General features: G+C 34.4%; 2 protein-coding genes across 2 annotated transcripts; one reads left to right on the forward strand and one right to left on the reverse strand.

Annotated features, from left to right (window-relative positions):
* The first annotated feature begins 139 nt into the window (after nucleotides 1–139).
* Nucleotides 140–9,571, forward strand: LOC134254813 (ubiquinone biosynthesis monooxygenase COQ6, mitochondrial-like). Its single transcript, XM_062737340.1, has 11 exons — nucleotides 140–344; nucleotides 3,673–3,807; nucleotides 3,901–3,959; nucleotides 4,748–5,014; nucleotides 5,623–5,730; nucleotides 6,911–6,973; nucleotides 7,963–8,070; nucleotides 8,242–8,320; nucleotides 8,437–8,560; nucleotides 8,917–9,199; nucleotides 9,327–9,571. The coding sequence occupies exons 1-11, from the start codon at nucleotides 191–193 to the stop codon at nucleotides 9,354–9,356; spliced, it is 1,410 nt and encodes a 469-aa protein (XP_062593324.1). The 5' UTR covers nucleotides 140–190; the 3' UTR covers nucleotides 9,357–9,571.
* Nucleotides 9,369–25,910, reverse strand: LOC134254812 (uncharacterized). Its single transcript, XM_062737338.1, has 19 exons — nucleotides 25,569–25,910; nucleotides 19,429–19,607; nucleotides 19,241–19,311; nucleotides 18,122–18,288; nucleotides 17,835–17,929; nucleotides 17,472–17,514; nucleotides 17,333–17,399; nucleotides 17,075–17,177; nucleotides 16,612–16,698; nucleotides 16,105–16,195; nucleotides 14,716–14,767; nucleotides 14,071–14,180; nucleotides 13,267–13,436; nucleotides 12,478–12,587; nucleotides 12,078–12,219; nucleotides 11,813–11,896; nucleotides 11,254–11,363; nucleotides 9,949–10,025; nucleotides 9,369–9,739 (listed from the first exon to the last, which is right to left on the reverse strand). The coding sequence occupies exons 1-18, from the start codon at nucleotides 25,867–25,869 to the stop codon at nucleotides 9,980–9,982; spliced, it is 2,028 nt and encodes a 675-aa protein (XP_062593322.1). The 5' UTR covers nucleotides 25,870–25,910; the 3' UTR covers nucleotides 9,369–9,739; nucleotides 9,949–9,979.
* Nucleotides 25,911–26,192: the final 282 nt, after the last annotated feature.

Here is a 26,192-nt window from a genome sequence, read left to right on the forward strand (position 1 = left end):
TAATTTTATCATTGTAGTAAAAATATCTTTAGATAACTTTTAATGGTATGCTTTTAGAAAATAAAATTTTAATTTTAAATGCGTATTATTGATAGTTTGATATTTCAAGACCACATCAAAGGTTCGGGCTGGGTAAGGGAGATAACTCTAATTTGACAGACGCACTGCAAGGCCAGGGTGAGATTGCACTATGTTTAAGCATTGCAAATTATGTAACATAACATCTAGAATTGTGAATACATTGGCATCGAGAAACTTAAACTCTGCGAGCTATGGTACTGACAAGGCAGACATCGTTATATCTGGAGGTGGGATGGTTGGAACAGCAATGGCATGTGCATTAGGTTGGTATACTTATAGCTCAAAGCATCATCATAAACTTTGTTCCCAGTGGAACCTTGATTTGCCAACAAATCTATTTTACTTTTATATTGATAATTAATATGAATACAAAATATTTTCTTCTTAAGTACTTAAATAGTGCTTCAGATTCTGATAGTACTTGTAGATTTTCCAACAAGAGATGACAAAACACTTGACCTCTTCTTTGTCTCCCACTCTTCCCTAGTAGAGAAGTGCAAACCTCTGCCAGCATTGGGCAAAAGTGACCACGACATTGTTATGTTGGACACACTTATTACACCTACCTTGGCCAAACCAGGGCAGAGGAAAATTTTCCTATGGAAGAGAGCCGACACACAAGCAATCCAGGAAAGCTTGAAGAACCTGGCAACCGAATTAGTGATGTATAATGACATCAACGTTTCATGGACCCAGATTAAGAACCACATCACAGACATGATACAGAAGCATGTACCAACCAAACTGAGTAGAAACAGGCATTCCCAGCCGTGGATCAACTCTTCAGTCAAGCGCCTGATCCGAGGTAAACATAAGGCTCACCATAAGGCCAGATCCACCCAAAACCCTGAAGACTGGACTCGGTATCGGCACTTGAAGGCAATAGCACAGAGGGAATTTAGAAGGGCTCATGACAGCTATATTGATGAGATCTTCTGCAGCGACCTCCATAACAATCCAAAAAGATTCTGGTCTTACCTCAAGGGTAAAAGACAGGACTCGCAAGGTACTGCACCCCTCAGAAAGGCTGATGGTTTGCTATACAGCGACAAGGAATCTAAAGCTGAGATACTCAACAACCAATTCCACTCTGTGTATACCAATGAGAACACCAGCAGCATGCCAGACAAGGGTCCTAGCCCCTACCCGGACATGCATCGTATAAGAGTGTCACAAAATGGGGTCTACAAGCTTCTTAAAAACATCAATGTCAACAAAGCCACTGGCCCTGACGAGATACCAGCTAAGCTTCTACATGACCACGCTGATCAACTTGCACCAATATTAACATCCATTTTCCAATCTTCTGTAGACACAGGAAGGATTCCAGATGACTGGCGATGGGCAAGTATCGTTCCAATTTTCAAGAAAGGGGACAAACATTTAGCTTCGAACTATCGACCTGTATCTTTAACATCTATCCCTTGTAAACTGCTGGAACACATTATACACAGCCAAGTCATGGACCATCTAGATGAGAATTCCATCCTCTCAAACAGTCAACATGGATTCCGCTCTAAGCGTTCCTGTGAAACTTAGTTGGTGTCCACCATAAACAGTATAGCCCAGAACCTTGGAGAAAAAGGCCAAGTAGACATCATCCTGCTTGACTTTTCTAAAGCCTTCGATAAGGTCCCCCACCAGCGGCTAGCTCATAAGTTAAACTACTACGGAGTACGAGGCACCACTCTCCAATGGATTAGAGACTTCCTAACAGACAGGACACAGCAAGTACTTCTAGAGGGCCATACTTCCTCAACAGCACCAGTGGTGTCAGGAGTGCCACAAGGGACAGTCCTAGGACCCCTACTGTTCCTCCTCTATATTAACGACCTACCTGAAAGGACACTGTCAGATACTCGCCTTTTCGCAGATGACTGTCTCCTTTGCAGACCTATCACAAATAAGGATGATGCAGTCACCTTGCAAAAGGAAACTCTCTGACCAGCTGGGAGGAGGACTTGGCATTCCACCCAGAAAAATGTGTTGTTATTCAAGTTACCAGAAAGCGGAAACCGATCACCGCTACTTATTCTATACATGGGCACCTCCTAGATGTGGTTGATTCCAGTAAATACCTTGGAGTCACCATTAGTAAAGACCTACGATGGGACAACCACATTAGTAACATCACATCAAAAGCCAACAAGACACTGGGCTTTATCAGGAGGAATATGAGGGGATGTCGGACATCTGCAAGATCCGCAGCATACCAGGGATTAGTACGACCGATTCTAGAATATGCCTGTGCAGCATGGGATCCCTGGAACTCCAAGCAAGTCCATCAGCTGGAGAAAGTGCAAAGACGAGCAGCACGTTTTGCCACCAAAAACTACCATGATAACCACCCCGGGAGTGTTACCCAGATGTTACAAGATCTACACTGGGAACCATTACAAACAAGAAGAATGAAGATAAGACTCGTTTTGTTATACAAGATTGAGCATGCTTTGGTGGCCATCCCTGCAGATATGTACCTGACACCCAGTGACAGAAGGACCAGAGGCAGCTACACGTTCCGTCTACCACACACCCGGATCGACGCACATCGATATTCCTTTTTTCCGAGGACAATTCTAGACTGGAACAATTTACCATCTGTAGTTGCCTCAGCACCAACACTAGAGTCCTTCCGGACACAGCTGGACTCATACACACAGAGCCAGCTGCCCATCAACACCAACTAAGTGTGCCAGTTTTTAACCTTTTATTGTACATAGTGCCCTGATCGGGTTTTTAGCCTTGTCCGTCGCGTGTGACAGTCCGAGTTCAACGCTCTTGTAAGAGTAAACTCGTATGGGAAGAAGAAGAAGAGTACTTAGAGATAAAAATTAAAACTGTTTTGTGTAGTTCAGTAGGAAATGGAATTTATTTCAACAGTGGGCCATTTTTTTTAATATTAAGAATGCAAGTGAAATTTGTATCTGCACTTCATGGTAACCAGTTCTGACTTTAATACGACGGAGAAAGAGGTGCTGTGGGTGTTATTGACATATCCTGTTGAGGACGGTCTTGAATGCCTCAATTAATGGATATATTCATTTATTGAGCACACTGTGTTGTTGTCAAGATGGTTCCATTTAATCACAGTATCTATGAAAAATGAGGGCTTTTTATTGCTTTGTTTTGGTTGATGTTACATGTACTTCAAAGCTCTGGTTCTTCTTCTTCTTCCTGTCCAGTGCTGACCTCGATATCGAGTGTAATAGCACGTCGAACACAGCTAAAAGCCTCTTATTTACAGTTAAAAGTCGGTTAAAAAACAATGTTCTGCATGTCACTTAAGGGTGATAGGAAGCAGCTATGGTGTTGGTTAGCTGCTTCTTGAAGCCGTCGATGGTACTGGCTTCTTTAACATGATGTGTTGTTTTTCACTAATTGTTTTGATATGATGTTGTCCAAGATGCAGTTTCCATGCAGTTTCTGGATTTTAATAAATAACTGGAATGTGGAACAGTTTGTTCCATAAGACCATTTACAAAAGAAGTATTAGATCAGGCTTTTAAAAAAGGCTGGCATTATGATCATAATTTTCTTGTATCTGCCAATTATTTTTTTGTATCAGTTTAGGATATCTATCTTCTTTTTAAGGACATGCTGATTACCTACAGGACAAGAAAATAATCCTTCTGGAGTCAGCTCCTGAAAAGAAAAATTTCAAGCTGAGTGAACGATTTAGTAACAGGACTTGTGCTATTAGTCCAGCAACAGTCAGCTTATTTCAGAGTATGTATAAAAAAAACAAAGCTATAAATTGTATTTCAATTAAGCATGACTCTATTTCTTAATTCTTTTCTATAATGATTTGTTTTCAAATAGGTACAGGAGTATGGGATGAAATCCTGCAGATGAGATGTCAGTCTGTCAAGAGGATGCAGGTTAGATTTTAATTTATAGCTCTGCTGTTTGAAGACCATAAGAAAGAATGCTATGAAATTATACATCATACGTCTGTTTTACTGAATACAGTTTTCAGCTCTACTGGTCAGAGACAGAAGAACTTATGCAGTAGTTATGTGTCTGTCATCATCAATTTGTGTCTGTCTGGCTGTTTGTCCATCTGCCTGTAAAACATTTTTTGGTACTTCTCCTACAGTTTTGATATGACTTTAAATTATAACTGGGCACACAAAGAGAATACACTAAAATACATATTACATGCATATAATCAGTAAAGCAACAGTCTTGACAGAGACTTCTGTTTTTTGAAAAACACTACCGGTACTAAATATTTTATGCAAATTTCATAAAAACATGGTATGTACATGATGTAAGTGGACTATTACCATAATATTCGATTTCAACGGACTTTGTGACCATAGTTGTGAAAAAGAAAAAAATCATGAATTTGTTTCTCACCTTTTATTCTCCAAGATTTTTTGTCCAAGTCTCAATGTCCCATATGCAACATTCTCTTGGTTTTTAATTTCAATGTAGACATTTTCATGAATTTTTAAAAGTCTTTAAAAAACTATCTATAGTAAGGTTCTTATGAGTTTATTCCTTTTTTTTTTGAAAAATAAAAAATCTTTTTAAACAGCTTTAATCCTTGTATAAGTATTTTAGAATCATTTTTAATATAAAAATATTACAGAAAAAATAAAATGTATGCTTAATACATTTATAATATACATACTGGAAGAACAAATAATGTCTACCTACACAGGTGTGGGAGTCGTGTTCCGATTCTCTGATCACCTTTAATGACGAGGAGCTGATGAACGACCTTGCTTACATTGTGGAGAATGATGTGATCTCGGAGGCCATAAGGCGACGACTGTCCGCAATCTCAGACCGCGTGGAGATTCAGTATCAGACATCGGCTAAATCCTACATCATACCGGGGGCCACACCTGGCCACGACGACGTGGATCAAAACACCTGGGTTACCATAGAAACAAACAAAGGACAAAGAATCCAGTCAAAGTTACTGGTGAGTGGCAAGTATCTGGTTTAGTAATGTAAGAAACAGGACAGCCAATGAATTATTCATTATCTTTAATGATGATATACCACATAAGTGGAAAGTTTAGTGAGACTCAAATTTAGCGATTTCTACCTAAGAACTGGTATTTTATTTTTAGCGAGAAGGAATTTTTGCTATTTTGAAATGCTAACTAAAGAAACTATTACAAATAATACGCAATTAATTTTCAGTGATATTCAATTTTAGTGATGTCAGCACCCTCGCTAATAATGCCAAAATTAAATTCTCGCTAAAAATTCTACTTATATGGTATCATACATCTACAATATTTGAAAATCTTGACTTTCCATGAATATCTGGGCCTAAAAGAAGACTTGTATTAAATAATTTTTGTCAATAATTTATCACATTTTCTAAGTTTTCTTTTTAAACAAAACATTCAAGATATTGGAGAGATAGAGAGAGAGAGAATTTTGAAGAACATTCCAGTGCCCCTTAAAGTTTAAAATAATGTCAACTGTTTTCCTAGTAACCATTTAAAATGATCCTATTACATTTATTAATAAGAGGTATTACTACAAAAGAGAAATCTCCCTGGACTTATTCTTTTTTAGATAGGAGCAGATGGCATGAACTCTGCAGTTAGAAAAGCTGGAAAATTCCATGTGTTTCATCATGACTACAAACAACAGGCTCTGGTGGCCACCCTGGAAGTCTCAGGGGTAAGGAAAATGTGAAAAGCCTAATATAAATGATACTTAAAGTGGCAATACGGCTGCAAATCATTTGCTTTTTCATTCAAATTTACCCAATATATCATTCAGGAATAAGGTAAAAAGTTGAAGTAAGCATTTTGAAAAAAATAAAAATTCCAATACAATTTGCACTTTAAATGGCAATAATTTTTATATGCCATAAGTGCATTTTTATGTTGAGTTTACACTGATTTTTTTTTCTTTGAAAGCCATGGAGATACATGTATGAGAAATGATAGCATGTATCAACAAACCTGTAGGGTAGAACCTTCGCGAGCCCCGCGTGAATGTCGCCGATATCCCGTTTCTTCTTCATCCAATGATTATATTAATCTCCCAGCTAAATTTTTGTCAGGAAAGTTGCTTTTTAATTTCAAGCCCTATTTTTTTGTTTTGTCTTTCGTTTTTGGTCGACTTTGTCAATGTAGCAGGCCTACCGGTGTAGCATAATATTTTGATGCCGCGATATATTGAACCTGGGTTCAATATATTGCATAATATTTTGAACCCGGGTTCACTTTTTCGCTGCGATATATTGAACCCCTTTATAAAATATTGAACCTCTACCCTTTTCATTGAAGAGGGAGGGGGGTTCAAAATATTATGACCATAATATATTGAGTCCCTTTGCCAATTTACTTTTAAAGGGAGGGGGTGCAATATATTATGGCCATAAAATATCGAGTCCCCCTGCCCTATTAATTTATTAAGGAGGGGGTTCATAATATTATGGCCATAAAATATCGAGTCCCCTACCTATTCAATTTAAGGGGGTTCTAAATATTATGGCCATAAAATATTGAGTCCCCCTGCCCTATTTATTTATCAAGGAGGGGGTTCAAAATATGACCATAAAATATTGAGTCCCCCTTCCCTTCTAATTTTATGGAGAGGGGGGTTCTAAATATTATGGCCATAAAATATTGACCCCCCCTGTCAGAATTATTTATGAAATTTGTAATTTTCTGAAAGTGTATACATTTATGAGTATGAAAAAAATTCCAAATCCTATAGGAAAATTTTAACAAGTCTGTTTTTGAAGAGATGCGCCATATTGTCACTTTAACTGTGACCAACTTTTCAATGAATTAAAATATTGTGATTTTCTGAAAGTACTTTTCAATTGTTTCCTATTTTTTGTTTGCAGACATCAGACAACAATGTTGCTTGGCAGAGGTTTCTTCCCACAGGACCAATAGCTATGTTACCAGTAAGTTGTCTTTACAGTTTCAGGTTATATAATTATTTATAAAGCAATCTACAAAAAGGAACTTTCAGTTTTCACCATTAAATCCTTCCAGTATTTTTTGATACACAAACATACCAGAAAATATAGAGGCAGTGTAGAAATATTGTGTATGTAGCAAAAAATGTGACAATGTAGTAAATACATATGTATGTTATATTTTTGCCCTTTGGCTTTCCCATCTGGAAATGGATTTGCTCCTTTAAATTAGCTTCAGAAGTGATTTATACTAACACTCAAGATGTTTTTCGTATTACTTTTTCCCTGCCAAAAGCATGATTTACATTAATTAATAACTTCATGAATATAATTTTTGAACGTTACCTTGTTACTTTATTTCACTGTCAGACAGTCCTTTGTAGCCTTCGAATGTCATTTTCTAAAAATTCCCATTCTGACATACAAATTTTGGGTCTTCATAAAAAATATGCTGAGGAAATTAATTTATACATGTATATCTAAGTTTCACTCTGATTAAAATCAGATCCTTTGATCCGCTCACATAGATCGCTACACCTTGTGTAGCGATCTATGTGAGCAGATCAAAGGATCTGATTTTAATCAGATTGATCTAAGTTTCTTTTTAATTTGAAACATATCTTCTTTTATAGATGATATAGTATAGTTGATAACTAAATCCCCCTCCTATTTCCCCTCCTTGGTTGTTAAATTCTTTGACAAGTATATTTTATCTTTGCCCTAACATTGTTTGTGTTAAAAGAGAGACAACTCTTTATTAGTTCAATTAACTCTCCCAAAATAAAAATTAAGACAAAAACATCCCCATATTCTACCCAAGGCATTTTCATGGATTTATATAACTCTCAGGAATTTTGATGGCTTAAGTTAAAAATGTCTCTCTACTCATAGAGAACAAAGATACGTGTATAAGATTTCACAAGAGCACATACAAGTTTATTATAAATTGTAGGCTTGTTGTACATGTATTTCAGTTATCCAACAATTACAGCTGTTTGATTTGGACAACAACTCCAGGAAAAGCAAAATATCTGAAGGACTTAGAAGACGACAGTTTTGTTGATGCTGTTAATGATGCGTTTGTAAGTTTTTTATTGGAAAAATAATATGTGGAAATGTAAATTGCATTTTATTTCTAAAAACTTGTATTCTTAGTAGTGGTGTAATTTAATACATTTGATTGAAAAGTTCAAACTGTAAAAAAAAAAAATGTTTGTGCCATTAGTGAAGGCAATTTGTTCTTTTTTTTTTAGTGGCATGAAAGAGATAAGAATTCAACAGTAATGTCCATTTCACACAGATACCAAGAATTTCTGAACAGTATTTTTACTGGTAAGCTTAAACTTTCAATGCACAATACTAATATATCTGTAAAAAGAATCTTGTAATCGAAGACAACAGAAATTTAGATACACTGGATGAAAAGTTTTTCCCGTATTTTTCTGTAGATAACCAGGTGATACGTCAATTACCTCCTACAGTGGTGGGGGTGGATCCAGGAAGTCGCGCTTCATTTCCCCTGTCTCTCACCCATGCCTCAAACTATGTAAAGCCACGTGTTGCCTTAATTGGGTAAGTTATACTTTCCAGTTTTATTCTTTTGTTACAATCATAATAGAATGTCTGATTCTGAATTAAAATTTACATAAACATTGCCTTACAAATTCTTACATGCTTAACCTTTTCTCTGAAGTTAATTTCAATTATGTCCTATATTTTTATGCACCGAGAGTGTGGTTCAAAGCATTTATGTCTGAACACATTAATATTTGAAATAAGCTTTTTTTATGATTCAATATCTATATTTTTGAAAGTAAAGGAGAGTCTATCAAAACTCTAAATTCATAATGAAGAATAAGAAGGCTTTAACTTGTTATTGAAAATTTCACTTGATGATTCACACTAAAGTTAAATATTTCCTCCCCCAGTGATGCAGCACACAGACTCCACCCGCTGGCTGGCCAGGGTGTGAACCTGGGATTTGGGGATGTCAGTTGTTTGTGTAGGCTGGTGGCAGAGGCGGTCCAATCAGGATCAGATGTAGGCAGTCTGTATTACCTCACAAAGTACGAAACTGAACGCCAGAGGGCAGTGTTACCCGTCGTCACGACGATACATGGTTTACATTATCTGTATTCTACAGACTTATCTCCCGTGGTGCTAATACGCAGTCTAGGATTACAGTCAACTAATGCTCTACAGTTTGTTAAGGTAATGTATTATTCATTATGTGTTTAGTTCTTGTTTATTGTCACATTTAAGCCATTTTTTTTTTTTGTAATTTGATATTTTTCATATGAAGTCCCTCCTTATAATTTACTCCTTGTTTTCTTTGCAGAACAAAATAATTCAGCAGGCATCAGCATAAAGATTACAGACCAACAGTCTCTCTAGACTTTAATAACAAACCAAAAAATGACATAGCACTTCTAATTTATAATTAATATTACAATTATGCTGCTAAGCTTAAAAATGTACTTTGAAGCAATAATAAATTATAAAATTTCATATTGCTTAAAGATCCTCCAGTGTAGCTCTTGTAATGACGTTGTACAAAGATAAAAATACTGATTTGTACCGGTATGTTTTGTGTTAAAATGCATATACATGTTACTGAATTGACTGGGCTACCGTATTACAACAGTGAATTGACAAAATATGGCACTAATAAGATGTCTCCAATAATGCACACTTTTTGTGAAAATGACACGTTGCTTTGTACTGGTATTGACTGCAGGAATGAGCATCTGCCTGAAAAAAAAAATGCTTATTAAAAACAAACTGTCCAACTGGTGGAGTATTTAAGTAGGAATTTTTACATTGTTGTCCAAAATGAAAATGTAGCTGATGATGTATCAATTTTTTTCCCCTTGTAATCTAGATAATATTCAAAGTTATTGAATTATTTTACATATTGGCCATTTTCAGCAGATTTGCGATATGTTACAAAGAAAACAAACCTTGACTAGCAAATCTAGTGTAGCACTTTCTTTATAGTGGTGCAATGAATTGATTGGCATTCAACAATTCTAAGTATCTGAAATGAAATTTTAAAAAGGCAATATTTAAATGCATCTTTACTCTTAAAATTTAAAAGAATAGTGATTTGTGACAACTGTATGAAATGAAACAAGTGGCATCATTCATTACTACAGGCATCTTCGCTAGCCAAGGGTTTCTGATACTCTTCTCTCCTCATAAACCCTTGGCCTATGGTGAAGTCAAAAGACGGGATTGTTTTCCATTACTTGATCTCGAATCTATCAGGTACGCACAGATTGCGTCATCGCCAGAAATAAAGACACGTGTTAAAAAAAAATAAAATCAAAGTTTTTTCAAGAATAATCAAGAAGTAGTAATTGAGTTATGTTTATTCATTATTTATAGAACAAATCTGTAGCTTCAATATAGATTCTTAATCACATATTTAGAAGATATTGGATGACACCATGGCTATTCATAGAATTGAATGTTATCTTAAGGATCGTTGTTTACTTGCGTTTTTCATTTCCGAGATTAAAGAGTGAAGATGTATCCCGAACGCAAATATCGTCATTTACAAAAACAATTGCTGATTTGTCGACCTGGGTGTACTGAAATCCAATCAGAACTCTGGAAAAAAATCCCGATTTCTATGAACACCGTAGGCCAAGGGTTTATGAGGAGAGTAGCTTATCAGAAACCCTTGGCTAGCGAAGATGTACTACAGGTATTAATGGGATTGTGAATACCACAAGATTTGTGGTCATTTGACAAGCCTTTTGCCAAGTCCTTGACTGAATCTTGGCATTTAGTTTAGAATGATTATTTTTCAGGCATAATTTTATCTTAATTAATGTCATATCATCAACATTAAAAAAATCTTATTTTGAATCTGAATATAACATCATAGAAAGAGTACACAAAATAGTTTAAAATTATTTTTGAACTTGGACATTGCCTCTTGATTTTATAATCAGGATTAAAAGAAAATCCTTTAACATTTGAAAATTAGTTTCAGTTGTTTCAATAAATGCCTTTATATGTAGAGTCTACTTGAATGAATATTTGGAGGGGCAGGCTAAGATACAAATCAGTGTACCTAACAACTCTCAAGCACTTTTTGTATCAATAGAGTCATAAGAGCGAGGCAAACTCGCTACACTGACTATGGATGCTCAATTTGAAAGAGAAAAAAAAGTCCTTATTTAGTATAATACTGAAACATCAAGGTAGTAGTTTGTTTCAAGCTCTGTAAATCAAATAAAGCTTCTGCTGATGCTTACCGAGGATTGTACTGCTCCACCCTGCCCCGTAATATACTGGGTCCTAGGAAGCCACTCAGCTGATTAAGACACTGGCTAGCTGCACTGGCTGTAAGAGCATTGTCACAGGTCTGAAGGAGGAAAAATATTACACCATATATCAAAGAACTTGTGACAATATAAGATGTACAGTATACATGTTCAAGTACATATTCTGATAGTTTTGTATTCCCATTTACTACAACTTTAATATAAATATTGTGACCACTGTTGAAATATTTGTGGGGATCAATGTTTGTTTTTTACTTGTTTGTGAGGATGTAAATTTGTCAATTACTAGTTCATGCTGTAGATTCAATTAATCAATACGTTTACAAAATAAATGTTCATGGAGATCTAAATTCATAGGAAAGGATGACCCTTAAAATCCATGAACATTGAATACCTATGAACAACGAAGATTCCGCAGTATATTTACATATAATGCCCTTCAGGCGTTATAGAATTTGATCACGTGACCTACTTCATGTCATATCCCATTGAAACTCTAAAAATGATATCTTATTTCTTAAGTACTTACTATGCCATAAAATATACAGTCAAAGAACTCTTCCAAGTGTGGTTTAAAGTACCTCTTTCCCAGATTCTTCCCAATGTTTGGCAACTGCAATACAGATTCATACAAGACTTGATATGGAATGAAGTCAAAGAACACTATAACACTGATTAAACAGACTACTAGTTAATTGTTCTGCAAAATACCACACTGTCCTTTAATAAAAATTATTAACCCATATAACCCAAGCATTAACACTCCAGTGGCCATTCACTTGTTGGGTGATTACCTGTTTACAGACCGTTTCCAGGTAGTTGACATGCTGGGGGTAGTGATGGAGGGAGGTGGACTTGGCCAGAGAAGGCAGTAGGTCAGACACGGTGGATGTCAGTTCTGGATTACGGGAAAGCTCAGCTATCAAATGTACACACCTACAACAGGAATATTACAGGAACTTTGAAGAATTCTCTGTCTTTTATAAAAAATTTTGCAAAATTTATGAAATGCTATAATTCACAACTTAAGCAAATTAATATGAAACTCAATTAATATAGAGATTCAATTTAATCTTCAAAATTCTTCCAGATTTTTGCATAAAAAATCTTAAAGGAAATATCACACTTTGAGGGAATAATTCTATGTGATTTATTTTTAATCATCAACATTTCTCTACTGATAGAGCTTGTTACCCATCAGCCAGCTCCCAGGGTTCTGGGGGTTTCCTGAATTTGTGGTCCATACATCCTCCTCCCCGGGTGCCCTTCATCATCTTTGGAGCAAGGGAACCACAGGAATACATCTGTCAAGAAAATATCAGAAAATGTTTTCTTTATCGAGAACAAACAATCAAAATGTGCTGCCACCAGTACTTATCAGTAGTTTGTTCTACACAGTAATTCAACATACTTTTGCTGTTGTTAATTCAGATTTTGTGTATACATGTATATATATAAATGCAATCTTGTTTTGGACAGGCATTTCTTTCATGTTTTTAATACATGACCAAAAAAATTATATATAAATGCAATGAATGCAGAACATATAGCATGTAATAGCAAGAAAATGATATGTTAACAGTTTACAAAGCAAGTTTGTTAATCAAGATTTATAAAGTAAAGGTATCCTATACACTTGTGATGTATTAGCATTACTTTAGTATTTTAGAAAAATAGTTACCCAAAAAATGAAAATGTAATAAAAACTTTCAGGGTCGGAGGGTAAAATGTAGGGTAGGTCGGGTGACAGGAAACAAGAGTATTTTTTATTTTGGCCTAAGCATTACCTCTGAGAAATCCTTTCCCCCAAAAATCATAATTTTTTTTTTACCTCAGAAACTTTACTTGATCATAATATTTTATAATTCAAATATTTAAATTTCTTTGTATCATGGATGTAAGACAGGCAGTCAAGATAAATACAATGTGACAAATAACTGATCTCAACCAACAAGACATCAAAATCGAGGGACTCGATTGTACCTGTTTATTTGTATGGAGATCCATGTCATTATCTCGTAGCTTTTTGACCACACTGTAAGTGGCCGGTCCTTTATCTAAGTCACTGTATTTCTCTGAGGTTTCTGGTTGGTTCTTTAATCCCTCTATTCCCTCCTTCACTTTATTGAGAATTTCTTCATGACTTTCTTGACCTAGTTAAATAAAGAGTATTCATGTTAGTAACTTTGATTTTAAAACACAAGGCTTTTATAAATTAGGGTTACCTTTAAAAAAGTTTTTGAAATGGTACCTAGGTATTCAAGTTCTCTAAATATAAGTTACTTTCATAATAATCTAAGATGTGATGTCAAATCCAGAGGGAAGGACTTTTTAAACTACATTTTGTATCTCTGATGAGGTTAGCTCTATTGGTTTGTTTGTATTCATACAATGTACCAAAAATATGGTAGGAAAAGAATTGCAGCTGAAACTAAATTTGAATTTTTTTATCTCATGGAAAGTTCCAAAATAGAGACTGATTTATGAAATTCAATTTTTGCCACACCACAAAATATAGTAGGAGTTCCAATGTTTTAGACATATTTTTAGGGTCCTATTGCATATCTACAATGGCAAGGCCAATCATAATCAATTTGATACTAGTAAACAGTGATGATGAGTGACAGATGGGTATGGCAATTTTTATATGTTCTACAGCATTTAATGCACTATAATTTCATGGACAGAAACTAGGAATTTTAAGCCTTTGGAATGTTTGATTAATGTAAAAATTCAAACTTTTCTTACTTCAAATACATTAATTTTAATGATCATAATTTCCTTTACCATAGACTTGTGCTACATTGGCCAGTGCCAGCGCCGCCCCCTGTCGGACTGAGGGGATGCTATCCTGTAGATTATTGTAAAATAACGGGTACAGCTCAGGCATAGAACTCCTGTCAGAAACAAAAAGCTCTAAATATTATCTTACCTTCAGCATATCTAATGAAGATACACTGTATATCGATTCAAAGCTTCAACATTACATTACTAATAAGATGAACAAACATATGCATGAAGTTTGTATGTACCAGTACAATTATTTAAGGAATGAAGCTTATTTCAACTTATGTTATACGATATAACATAACTTGGGGCAGTTTACGCTTTCTTATAAACCGCTTTGCAGTTTAGAAAGCATAAACTGCCCCAAGTTATGTTATATCTTATAACATACATGTAAGTTGAAATAAGCTTCATTCCTTATAATTTAATTTCAATGTAGACAATCAGACAATTTTTCCATTTTTTCCTTCAGAAAAAGGCTTCAAATATAGCAAATCTTAAAAGTTAACGTCAAGCGGAGTAATACGTTTTTGGCGTAACTCATTGTGACGTAGGCAAGTTATGTTACACAAAATGGATAAAACCATTTAACCAATCAAATGACGTGTTACAACTAAAATTATATTACTACAATATAGTACTCACTTAGATTCCTCTGGGAAGCACAAAACAAAGTTACCACAGGCCACACAGGCAGCTGAAAGCACAAATCACAGCAAGGTGGAGCATCAAAAGGCAAAAATTACAATTTTAAACAAATTCTGAACTGGAAAGGATATAAATGCAAAATATAATTGGATTTTTTTTTTGCAGCCACCGAAAATTTAGCATTATTAGTTATGATCTTTGGAATGTTACAGCTTTTGCTATTTATTTTGTAAAATACACATACAGTTAATTCTCTATAAACCGCCACCTTTTGTAATTTAGAAATCATGGCGGTATAACGAATTTGGCGATGAATTGAATTTCCCATCTTCGGGAACATGTGGAAAACAAGAAGTAGAGTTACCGTTCTTAGAAACACCATTTAGCGTTTCTATTCTTATTATTACATGTATCTGTATATAAAAACATATTTTTGATTGAAAATACTTCAAGTACTTTTCTTAATGTACAAATTCGCTAAAACAATTATACAGTTATGAAATAAAGACAAGTACATAGGTGTGCATTTAAATCTGCAGTTCTGCTATTGAAAAAAAAAATGCTGGTTCGATCGTCGTGATATATTACCGATAGTAAGTATATTGAATTCTTGAATAAATATATTGTTTATTGCAACATTGTTAATTAAACATTCACAATTTATACCGTATAATTATTTTTTTTCAGCAAACTTTGCATTGTTTAAAGCAGAGATCATCTAAATAATATAGTTATCGGCGTACTTTAACAGCGACCGCTTTCGTGGCAAAGCCATGACTAAATAAATTTTATGAAACAGAAAACAAAATTATTATAACAGTTCAAGTTAAAATTATTGCTTATTTAGTTCTTGTTTAATTACTTAATTGCATGTACCTTGTTTGCCTTTGCATGCTTTACAACAGGGATAGTGTCAACCAATTAGCCGCGCTTCACTGACCACACGCACCTGTGGCGGTATATCGAGATAATTGACACTTAAAAATGGACGTTTGTTGTGAAAACAGGGTGGCGGATGGCGGTATGCGAATTTGGCGTTATAAAGAGAATTTTATATAGCAGGAAAAACGTTCTTGAAAAATCATGGCGGTATTGCGAAAATGGCGATGAATCGAATGGCGATAATTCGAGAATTGACTGTACATGTATTTTCATAGAAAATAAATATACTTTGTATTACCAAAACTTAATTTTTTTCAAGTTTTGAGAAGTCTGTTTCAATAATAAATGAAAAAAAAAAATTATATTGCTAAATTTTTTTGTCACCAAAAAAAAAAAACATCAATTTTACAGTAATTATTATTTTTGTTTTTGTGTAAAGGAAATCACATCAGTAGTAAAACTGATTCTTCATGAATACCTGTAAAGTTATAGACAAACACCTACCATCCCTAACAGGCCAGCTGTCATCATTAAAACAGATTAAAAGAGCCTCCAGTAGCTGTGGTATGAATGGTCGGACATAATTCCTGTCAATCTGCAATGGTTAAAATATATAATCTAAAATTTATGCACGAAAACAATTTTTTTGGGGGAGGGGGAAGAGGCCATTAGGCTCACAGAGGTCAATTTTTTCTGTCCCACCTTTTTCTTGTCATTGATTACCAATGTCTGAATTTCAACATATCTATAGTACCCAGTACATCAATTAAAAGGTTAATGGAAATATGCAAATGTTTGTTTTGATGTTTTTACAGGTAGATATATCTCAATGTACATGCATTTGTAAAAACTTTGTTTCCAATTTTGTAGTCCAATCCTCCCAGAGATATGATTTCAAGAAATCTGAATCTGCAATATACTGGGATGCAACAAGTTTCTCTAAAAGTTTTGAATATTATATGATGTTTAATTACGGTAAACTGTTATTTCTTATCTTTCCTCTTCGATTACCTTTGACCCTAGTTCTGCTATACAGGCACAAGCCGCCTCCCTTACAGCATGATTATCTGCCCCTGTGGCCTCAATGTAGTATTCCACCTTTAACAACAAAAAAGATCATATACTGTGAAATCACATACACATTTTATAGGGGTCAGATTTTCGAGAATTGCGGGGAAAAAAATTGCTTTGTGGGGATTTGTATTCTACATACTGTAAATGATATAGTTTTGAGAAAACATATATAAAAATTGATTGTAATAGACATACAATCAATAAATGGGTGAATTAAATCAGTGCAGGAAGGGCTCTCAAAATTGCTGCAATTTTTTTTTTTAAATGAATCTTCACTGTATCAGATAGAAATTAAAATTCGTTATAGGTTATATAGAAGTCTAATGATTTCTTTTATGGTCTATTAGAATATAATAAGATTGAAGATCAGATAACTTAGCACACCTGTATGATAACTCACCACATGATCAATGTACTTTTCCACCAGGTGTTTTCCCTCTCCGCCGGTCACCATACGCCAGGTGTCCTGAGAGTAGATCCTCACTCCCTCTGCTACATAGTACCTACAGGACATACAGCTTCTGATTAGGACATCAGTATAGTCACCAATCACCATTTCATTGCATGCAAGTGTAGAATTTATAATGGTGTTAAATGGTATGTGTTTAATTTATTTTGTTGATAGGGTCTAAATCTGTTTTCTCTTTACATTGTTCACCTGTTCAGACACATCCTGGGGATCAGTATAGGGTAAAACTTGGCCTTGGCCTCCTCAGACGATAATCCTCAGTAAGTTCCGATAGACTATGAACTTTTATTATGATTAAATCGAGTTAAATAATTGCAGCATGGTAAACTCTGAAGGAATTTTCTTGTTGCCACACTGGACGCAAGTCGGACCTGGACAAAAACACCAATGCTTCAAACTAATCAAAATTAATCAAGCAATGCTATTTTAAGTTTTAAACTATTCTATATTTGCAATATTAAAAACACCTCATTAATATTATCCCATGTAAGTTATCATGTTTTATTCCTAAATCTTATGTACCTTGTATGTGAAAATGATTCCACAAAATCTTTATACTATCTTATATAATAAGGACTAAATAACATGTGTACTCCTAAACTTGCTATCTTGTTCTCCAACAAAACTTAACTTTTATTCTACTTTGAAATCCTTTCTACACACATTTAAATGTCTCAGTTCCTTGTGTTACCTGACTCCAGTTGTCTGACAGTCCTTTAGCCATATATTTGGCAAACTGTTCTCCATGACGGTACACAGCATTTTCTTCCTCCAAAGTCAAGGTCTCTGTATCAACAAAAAAAACATTAAATTCTAGTACACTTTTTTCAATCATTTGAAAGTTTATCTAAATTTTTAGGTTATCATTACATGAAACAAATATTTAAAAATTAAAATTGACAAATGCATAATTGAAACAAATGAATTTATTGGAAAGATTCTTGATTACCCTTGACCTAACCTTTGCCTTTGTCTTACCTTTACCCTTTACCCCTATTGATACGAGTGATGCACAAACATAATATCCTGTCTCTCGGACAAAGCGATTTGTGTGCTCAAGTGCATGAAAAATCAGGTCCAGTAACTCTTGGTCGACACAGTTATTGAACAAATGCCCACAATTGTCTACCACACACTGCAAGCACCTGCCAATGAAGAGAGTATTAAAATTCCTACAAAGTGGAAAACATCTTGGCAAAAAATTTTCATATGTGGTTTATCATAAAAAAAATGCACTGTATCCTTACTGAGCATGTGATATTAAATGACATAAATACTGTATAGGGGGAAAATAACTCGCGGTGTTAATATTCGCTATATTCACGGTGTTAATAAATCCGTGAATTCAAGAAACAGTGAATAAATTTTCAATCTCCATGTTTTATTTGGAAATTTGAGAATAGACTATGACAGGTTGACTACGACAGGTTGATATACATGTACATGCAGTACATGGTCGTTTCAGTAATTACGAGTAGTACTCGTCATTCAATTATTTTAATTATCACGCTTTACTTTAATTCAAATCGGCAGATAATAACTTGTGTTTGTTCAAAAGCTGTTTTAATAGCCAATGCTACATGTTTCATCAATCAAAACAGGTGGGCCATGGGTTTTGATTACCCATGCGTAACTAATTTTACCACGTGTATTTGTTACCTGCATTATCATGCATATTAGTTTTTATCAACATTTCGGTTTTAAAAGATCATTCAAATAAATATCAAACTTACTGAAGATGTGGAAGATATTATTTCGGCGAACTTAATAAACACATTTCCTTCCGTCCAGTGGTTTTTCGCCGTGTTGTATTGAAGATCTTGAGTGCACATGCACTCATCGTAATAGCATATAGGAAAGTCATTTGACCTTTAGAGTGTAGGACTTTTAATAACTGCACTTGTTTTAATTAATTAATTTAATCTATCAAATTTATATAAACCTACCCTGTTGTTTGTGAAATAAAAACAACGCTGAAGAATGTCGTTTACATGTAGCTATTCCGCGAATTCAAGAAACCACGATCGTGTCAGATGAGAGAAAAACGTGAAAATTACAACCCGTGAAATTAATCCCCTATACAGTACTGCAACTCACTTCATCCAAGTCTCTAGTGACTTCCATCCAGCTGTGTCATGAAATATCTGTTCTGCATCTACTGAACTTTGCTGAAAATCGTTAAAAAAACAGCCATAATTTACACTTATCCTATCAATATTCAAGAATTTCATAAGTTTCCCATTTCCAAATAAAAAAGTTTTATGGATAAGACCCAGTTTATTTACCCTTGCTGGAGAGCTACTGAGTTTCCCCATGAGTCTTTCTGTCTCCTCCTGTTCCTCCTGACTGGATTCTGATAATTTTTCTCGCTCCAGATTACTGCGAATTCCTTCTAAAATTGCAGACTTAGAATTCTCATACACTGCTGGTCCAACTTTTTTGCATAGTGCACCCAATACTTCTCCTGAAATTAAACAAACAAGTGTAATTCACATGACATACAAGGAATTTTTTTTCAAACAAGCTCTCTACTCAGGATAACTTTATTAATTCCTATGAAGCATTAAAAAAAAGAAGAAAATATAAATTCAGTACTTAAACCAGAAGTCTTTCTCGAGACTGAAGCTCTACTGGTTCGTACTTATAGCAAAGGAAGAGAAAAGTACTTAAGCTTTTGGGAATTGAAACTTTACAACAGCAATAAATAGAATAATGATCCTTGATAAAATCTCTTTATGTTCTTAGTGTAGCCTACTTGTGTGCCAAGTTATATTGAAATCAGACCAAAACTGTAGGAGGAGTAGCATTTTGAAAGAATTTCACAGAAATTTCTATTTTTAGTAACCACGGCAACACCTTTCATCATAATCAAAAACCGATACACAGAATCATGTATCTTAGTGTAGTCTACTTGTGTGCCAAGTTATATTGAAATCAGACCAAAACTGTAGGAGGAGTAGCATTTTGAAAGAATTTCAAAGAAATTTCTATTTTTAGTAACCACAGCAACACCGTTCCTCGAAATCAAAAACCGATATAGAGAATTATGTATCTTGGTGTAGTCTACTTTTGTGCCAAGTTATATTGAAATCAGACCAAAACTGTAGGAGGAGTAGCATTTTGAAAGAAATTTACAGAAATTTCTATTTTTAGTAACCATGGCAACACCTTTCATCATAATCAAAAACCGATACACAGAATTATGTATCTTAGTGTAGTCTACTTGTGTGCAAAGTTATATTGAAATCAGACCAAAACTGTAGGAGGAGTAGCATTTTGAAAGAATTTACAGAAATTTCTATTTTTAGTAACCATGGCAACACCGTTCATCAAAATCAAAAACCGAAATACAGAATTATGTATCTTAGTGTAGTCTACTTGTGTGCAAAGTTATATTGAAATCAGACCAAAACTGTAGGAGGAGTAGCATTTTGAAAGAATTTCACAGAAATTTCTAATTTCAGTAACCACGGCAATATCGTTCATCAAAATCAAAAACCAAATACAGAATTATGTATCTTAGTGTAGTCTACTTGTGTGCCAAATTATATTGAAATCAGACCAAAACTGTAGGAGGAGTAACATTTTGTAAGAATTTCACAGAAATTTCTATTTTTAGTAACCACGGCAACACCGTTCATCGAAATCAAAAACCGATATATAGAATTATGTATCTTAGTGTAGTCTACTTGTGTGCCAAGATATACTGAAATTAGACCAAAACTGTAGGAGGAGTAGCATTTTGAAAAATTGTTTACAGACAGACAGACGGACGGACGACGGACGCATTACTATCGCATAAGCTCTTCTGGTCTCGGACCAGTAGAGCTAAAAAAATAGATTTTGTTGAAATTATTAGTCCAGTTCCAATTCAGAATCAGATCTGCTTGGTTGGTAGTACTGTAGAAGTACATTTTTCCGTGTGGTATTAATTTACGCTATGTACATGGTCACAAATTTTCTGCGGAAATTTGTCCAAGCGTACTAAAAATAAATGTAGGGCATATAGTGACAGTTCAAGAAATCCGCATAATTTTCTACCCGCGGATTAAACAGAAATTGTGATTCCGCGGAATTATGACCCCGTGGAAAAAAGTATGTCTACAGTATATTTAAAAAGAAAAAAATAATAATACAGGTTGATGTTAAACACAGTCAGCTCTATAAACCAATAACATGTACTTGTAAGAACAAGGGAACACAGTATTGAAACCATAGCATTCATTGAGCAATTTTTCTTTTGCGATTTCCCAGACTTATCTGGCTGCCTGCTTGCAATCTTGTGAACTCCTGCCCAAATTTCTCCATTTCTACATGTTAGTTCAAAATACATTGTTCCACTATGACATGGTATAGAAACGTACCAAAGTATGAAGCATTTATGTAGACTATTTATGAGCCTGACATGAGCTCTTCAGCATCTTCGGTTTAAATATAAATCTAAGCAGCAACTTTAATTTTGGTTGAATTTAAACCTTTTAACCAGTTTTATAGTGAGTGATGCTTGCAAGGCTGGAATGAAATCTTTATATTAGTCTTACAATTTTCCTGTGAAACCTTCTTGGATTTTCTATACTACATGTACCAGATTCAAGGTCCACGCAATAATGGCCAATTCAACGGTCCTTCAGTTTCTTAAAGATTTTAATTTATGCAGTGAATTTAACAAGAAAATAGTGGCATCTACTCTATAATAATTTTTGCTTAATTATTGCACTTAGCTTATTCAGACTGTGTTATAGATATGCAACTTATATACAACATCATCTGATGCCACATTTTACACTGTCTCATGCATTTTGAAATTTGAAGAGTCAGATCATAGTTGCAAGTGTCACCTGGCTGGCTGTCTGCGCTTAGCCTTACCCAAACAGTCACACCTTAAAACATGAATAATTGGGAGCTCATAAGATGTCCAAAGTGAAAAGTTGAAGTGGGCAGAGAATTTAACATATTTTGCAAGTAGCAAGCAGCTGAAGTTTAAAAGATTTCCCAAAAGAGAGCTGCGGTACTACTCTTTTTGGGGGACAAAATTTTTGTGTAAAATGACATAAAAACTGTTTTGATATACATCATTAAATTATCTATCAACAAAAACTTTGCCAAATATTATCATGATTATTAATTTGCCTTGTAAAAGAGTAGTTGATATTAGTTTATATGTAATGTTTAGTAAGGTTATATCAAATTAAGAATAAAAAAAATCCTAAAAATTTAACCCTTTGTCAGAGGTTGCATGGCCTGGGAACATACCTGGTAATTAACATCACTTTCAATTTGAATTTTCCTTAATTATTTCAGCAGGTCCAGGAAAATCACTATATTTAGCTATATAGCTTAATTTACCTATATAGCTTTATTTACCTATATAATATAGCTTTATTTAGCTATTTTAGAATAAGTTTCTGTTTTATGAAAAGCAGACAAAAAGTCGCATGTAAATTATGGCTGATATATTTTTTAAAAGGTTTGATAAAAACAACCTAGGGCATGACTATGTTTTAACATTTCAAACACTTTTCAAAAACCAAAAAATGCATCTCTATTGTTGGATAGCTGTCCCTCACTGGAAGTGCGATCAGGCATGACTAAGTGTGACTGCCTTGCATTGTGCTGAATTAATTAATTTATTACCAATCAATTATCTTGTTGACCAAAACTGCTTTTCTTTGTTAAAGTAGCTGCTTACTCACAGGTTAACTGTTATACATAGCCCCAAAACTTCTAGATCTTTGATTGCAATTGCACAAAAGGAGAAACATTTTTAAAAGTGGGTTTTTGGTGAATTGTTTTAAATCCATTTCAAAGTTGAAAACTAATAATGCCTCATTATCAGACTTGTCGAAACCCGTCGGTCCTGTCGGCAAGGCCGGTAAAAATTTGTCTGGACAGATAACATTTAAGAAAACATCGGTCCAGATGACTGTTTGAAAAAAATTGAGCGTATTGCAAATTTAATAAAGGTCGGGATCGAGATGCATAGTTAAAGGTCACAAATACAGAAAAAATGGCCGCGTACGCGGCATGTTGACGATAGCCAAGTAAATTTGTTATAGCAAAGTCTAAAAACATGTCATTTATGTCTATGTTAAAGATTCCCTATCCCAAGAAAGGAAACTTATGATATTGAAGACTATTGAAAATAATAAAGGGCATTTTGGTGCTGTTATTTATGTGACTTTCTCAGCTTCAAAATAAGGTACAAGGATTTGGTCGCAAAAGTTTGACTGGTTCCGCACACCTAACATACACACTTTGTCAAACCAAAAATTTTGACAAGTCTGATTATGCGACTTTTTGTTTGCTTTTCATAAAACAGAAACTTATTCTAAACAGCATTTTTTTCCCTTATATAACTGGTACCGATAAACGACACCGTTCCCAATGCCAAAAAACATTAATTTTTCCCAATTCTGTGACTAAAAATTCCCAATTCAACTGTGAAGCAAAAGATTACGACAACATCGTATTTCTTGTTAAATGAAACATTGTACGAGTTGACTAATTGTTTCACTTCCGCTTAAATCGAAAGTAGAGAAAGTCCTAATTTGGCGGGCCCAGTGGTTTAGACAGCCTAGTGTCATACATTTTGACAAATTGAAAGCCATGACAATGTGAAAACAAGGAACGTTGATAAAAAAAACAATAAGTACTTGTTGTTTATTCTTTAAAACAAGCAGTAATAGGTAATAAGTTGGAATAAACGCAAAATATGTTGCATTTGCATAAATAAGAGAAAATTCTCCTTCATTTTTCTTCGATGTTATTTTTCCCAATTGAACCGGTACCGGACCCTTTCCCAGTTGGTTGAAAAAAATCGCTGCTAAAATAGCTAAATAAAGCTATATTATATAGGTAAATAAAGCTATATAGCTAAATATAGTGATTTTTCTGGACCTGTTCAGTTCAAAACATACATGTTTGCATAAAATATTTACGATAGGGTGATGAGGATCATGGCAAAGGGGACACAGATCGAACAAGAATTATGGCGAATTGACCCTGCGCAAACAGATTCATGCAAACAGGTAGATAGGGCGAACAAACCTGAAACCATTCGGAAAAGTCAGTAAAATTTTGTTAGTCTCGACATATCTTGCCGAGATTACTGATAAACTTCATAAAGTATATTATCAGGTTGGGCACACACACCCAAATAGTCATTTAACCCCCGTTTGGTGGTCAATCGCCCATATCGGCGTCTTTTTTACCTACCAAATGGTGGTCTTTTTTATTCAAATCCAATTTTCATTGAAATAAAGCAAAAGCGCATTTACTTAGGCATTTGGGAATTTTAATTAACATATTCATCGCACATTTAATACAATTTAGTCAATTTTCCATGTGGAATTTCTGTGGAACTTCGTAAAAACGAAACCCACAGCTGTTCGTGACGGCCTTACTATTAGCTCAAACAATACAAAAAATATTTTGTTGTGTATAGTTCGGTAAAAAATACATTTAAACAAGAGGTGTTAGTCTAGAGAAGTAACTTTTCAAACGATCTTTTGCTCTGCGTCTATATAAATCTTTAAAAAATCCCGTTAAACACGAGCTCCTCGAATCTTATTCGTATGGTGGGCACTTAGTGCTATAATATTCATTTTTCCTACATTTGAATGTAACATTTATTCTTTATTTTCTTTTAGGACGAAGTTGCGATTTCTGTGCGACCCTTTGTGGTTTAGTATGCTTATCTATGTTGTATCTACTATATTTATTAAATATTTTTGAATAAAAGATTTACAAAGTGACATTTGCAATTATTCCTGTTTTTATTCCAAGATTATGGTTTTCGAGTGATTAGCAACATGAATTCACTGCATATCGCATTTTTATAAAAATAAAGTCATTGCTTACGAAATAAACTAAATAAAAGCGAATTCTTACCATTCCTCGTATTTTACTTTTTGAAAATTAACACTGAAATGGGCCTCCGTAGTTAATTCAGTCTTTTGACCCAAGTTTGGAAAAGATCGTCATTTTTGATTGGGAAGATAATTGATCGGTTACCCGGATGACAGAAATATGAAGTGATCAACACGATTGATAGGCTCATCTACGCGCGAGACGGAGGGAATTTTTCTTTTAAAGTTAAAACAGAGAAACGTTACATTTGTTTACATAGGTGACAATTTTGTCAATTATTTGAACGACACTGCGCAAAAAAGTCCGCGTTGAAATTTTAATTTTTTTCGTTCAGAGTACAGATAAATATCTATATTTTATTCCCCGTGAGTTGAAATTACGCGCCATTTCACGTCATTCCAGAGAACTGAACAGAACGATTTTTCTCTCCCATTTGGTGGTTAATAAAATTTTGTTAGTCTTGACCACCAAACGGGGGTTAAATGACCATTTGGCGGTGTGTGCCCAACCTGATTATTTCAATACTGAATAAATTTTAAACGCTTTTATAAGACACCTGCTGCAATGCGAACTCTAAATTCTTTGTCCTCCAAATACTTCAGAGCAAGTGAACGCATATCAACAACAAAGTCATCTGAACTTTTTCCACTTGTCAACAGAGCTTTAGCTGCCATTAACCCCCCATGTTTTTTCTCCCAAGAAGAATCCTCTTCTGTCAAGAGTTTTGATACATCTTGTTCAATATCGTTGATATCCTCGCTCTCCGCTGTATCAATATGCTTGACAAAATTTTGAAACCCTCTATCTCGTTCTATTTTATGAGAGCTACACAGTTCTTCAAAAATTTTGTCAGCCATGTTGTTTTTCCTTTGACACAGTATTTTATAACCGAATTTCTCATTGGACAAATTTATTAATTATGATAAAATATTTTCGAAAACTTTCTTTTAATGAGAAGGGAAAGCAAAATCCCGAATAGAAGTTATTGCAAAATAGTAATTGAATTTGGTTGAAATACGTAAATGAATTATTTTCATTCTAGTTATATGATTCATAAGATTGATCAGCATTTTTACATATTTATTTACTGTGAAATATTTAAGCATTTACATTTGTAAAAAATAATAATGAAACGGAAAAAAATGTTTCTCGTAAAATAGTTCAAATTTTATACATGTTA

Source organism: Saccostrea cucullata, unplaced genomic scaffold (assembly GCF_032062105.1).
Source record: "Saccostrea cucullata isolate Sc308-1 unplaced genomic scaffold, CSIRO_AGI_Scuc_v1 ctg75, whole genome shotgun sequence".
NCBI lineage: Eukaryota > Metazoa > Mollusca > Bivalvia > Ostreida > Ostreidae > Saccostrea > Saccostrea cuccullata.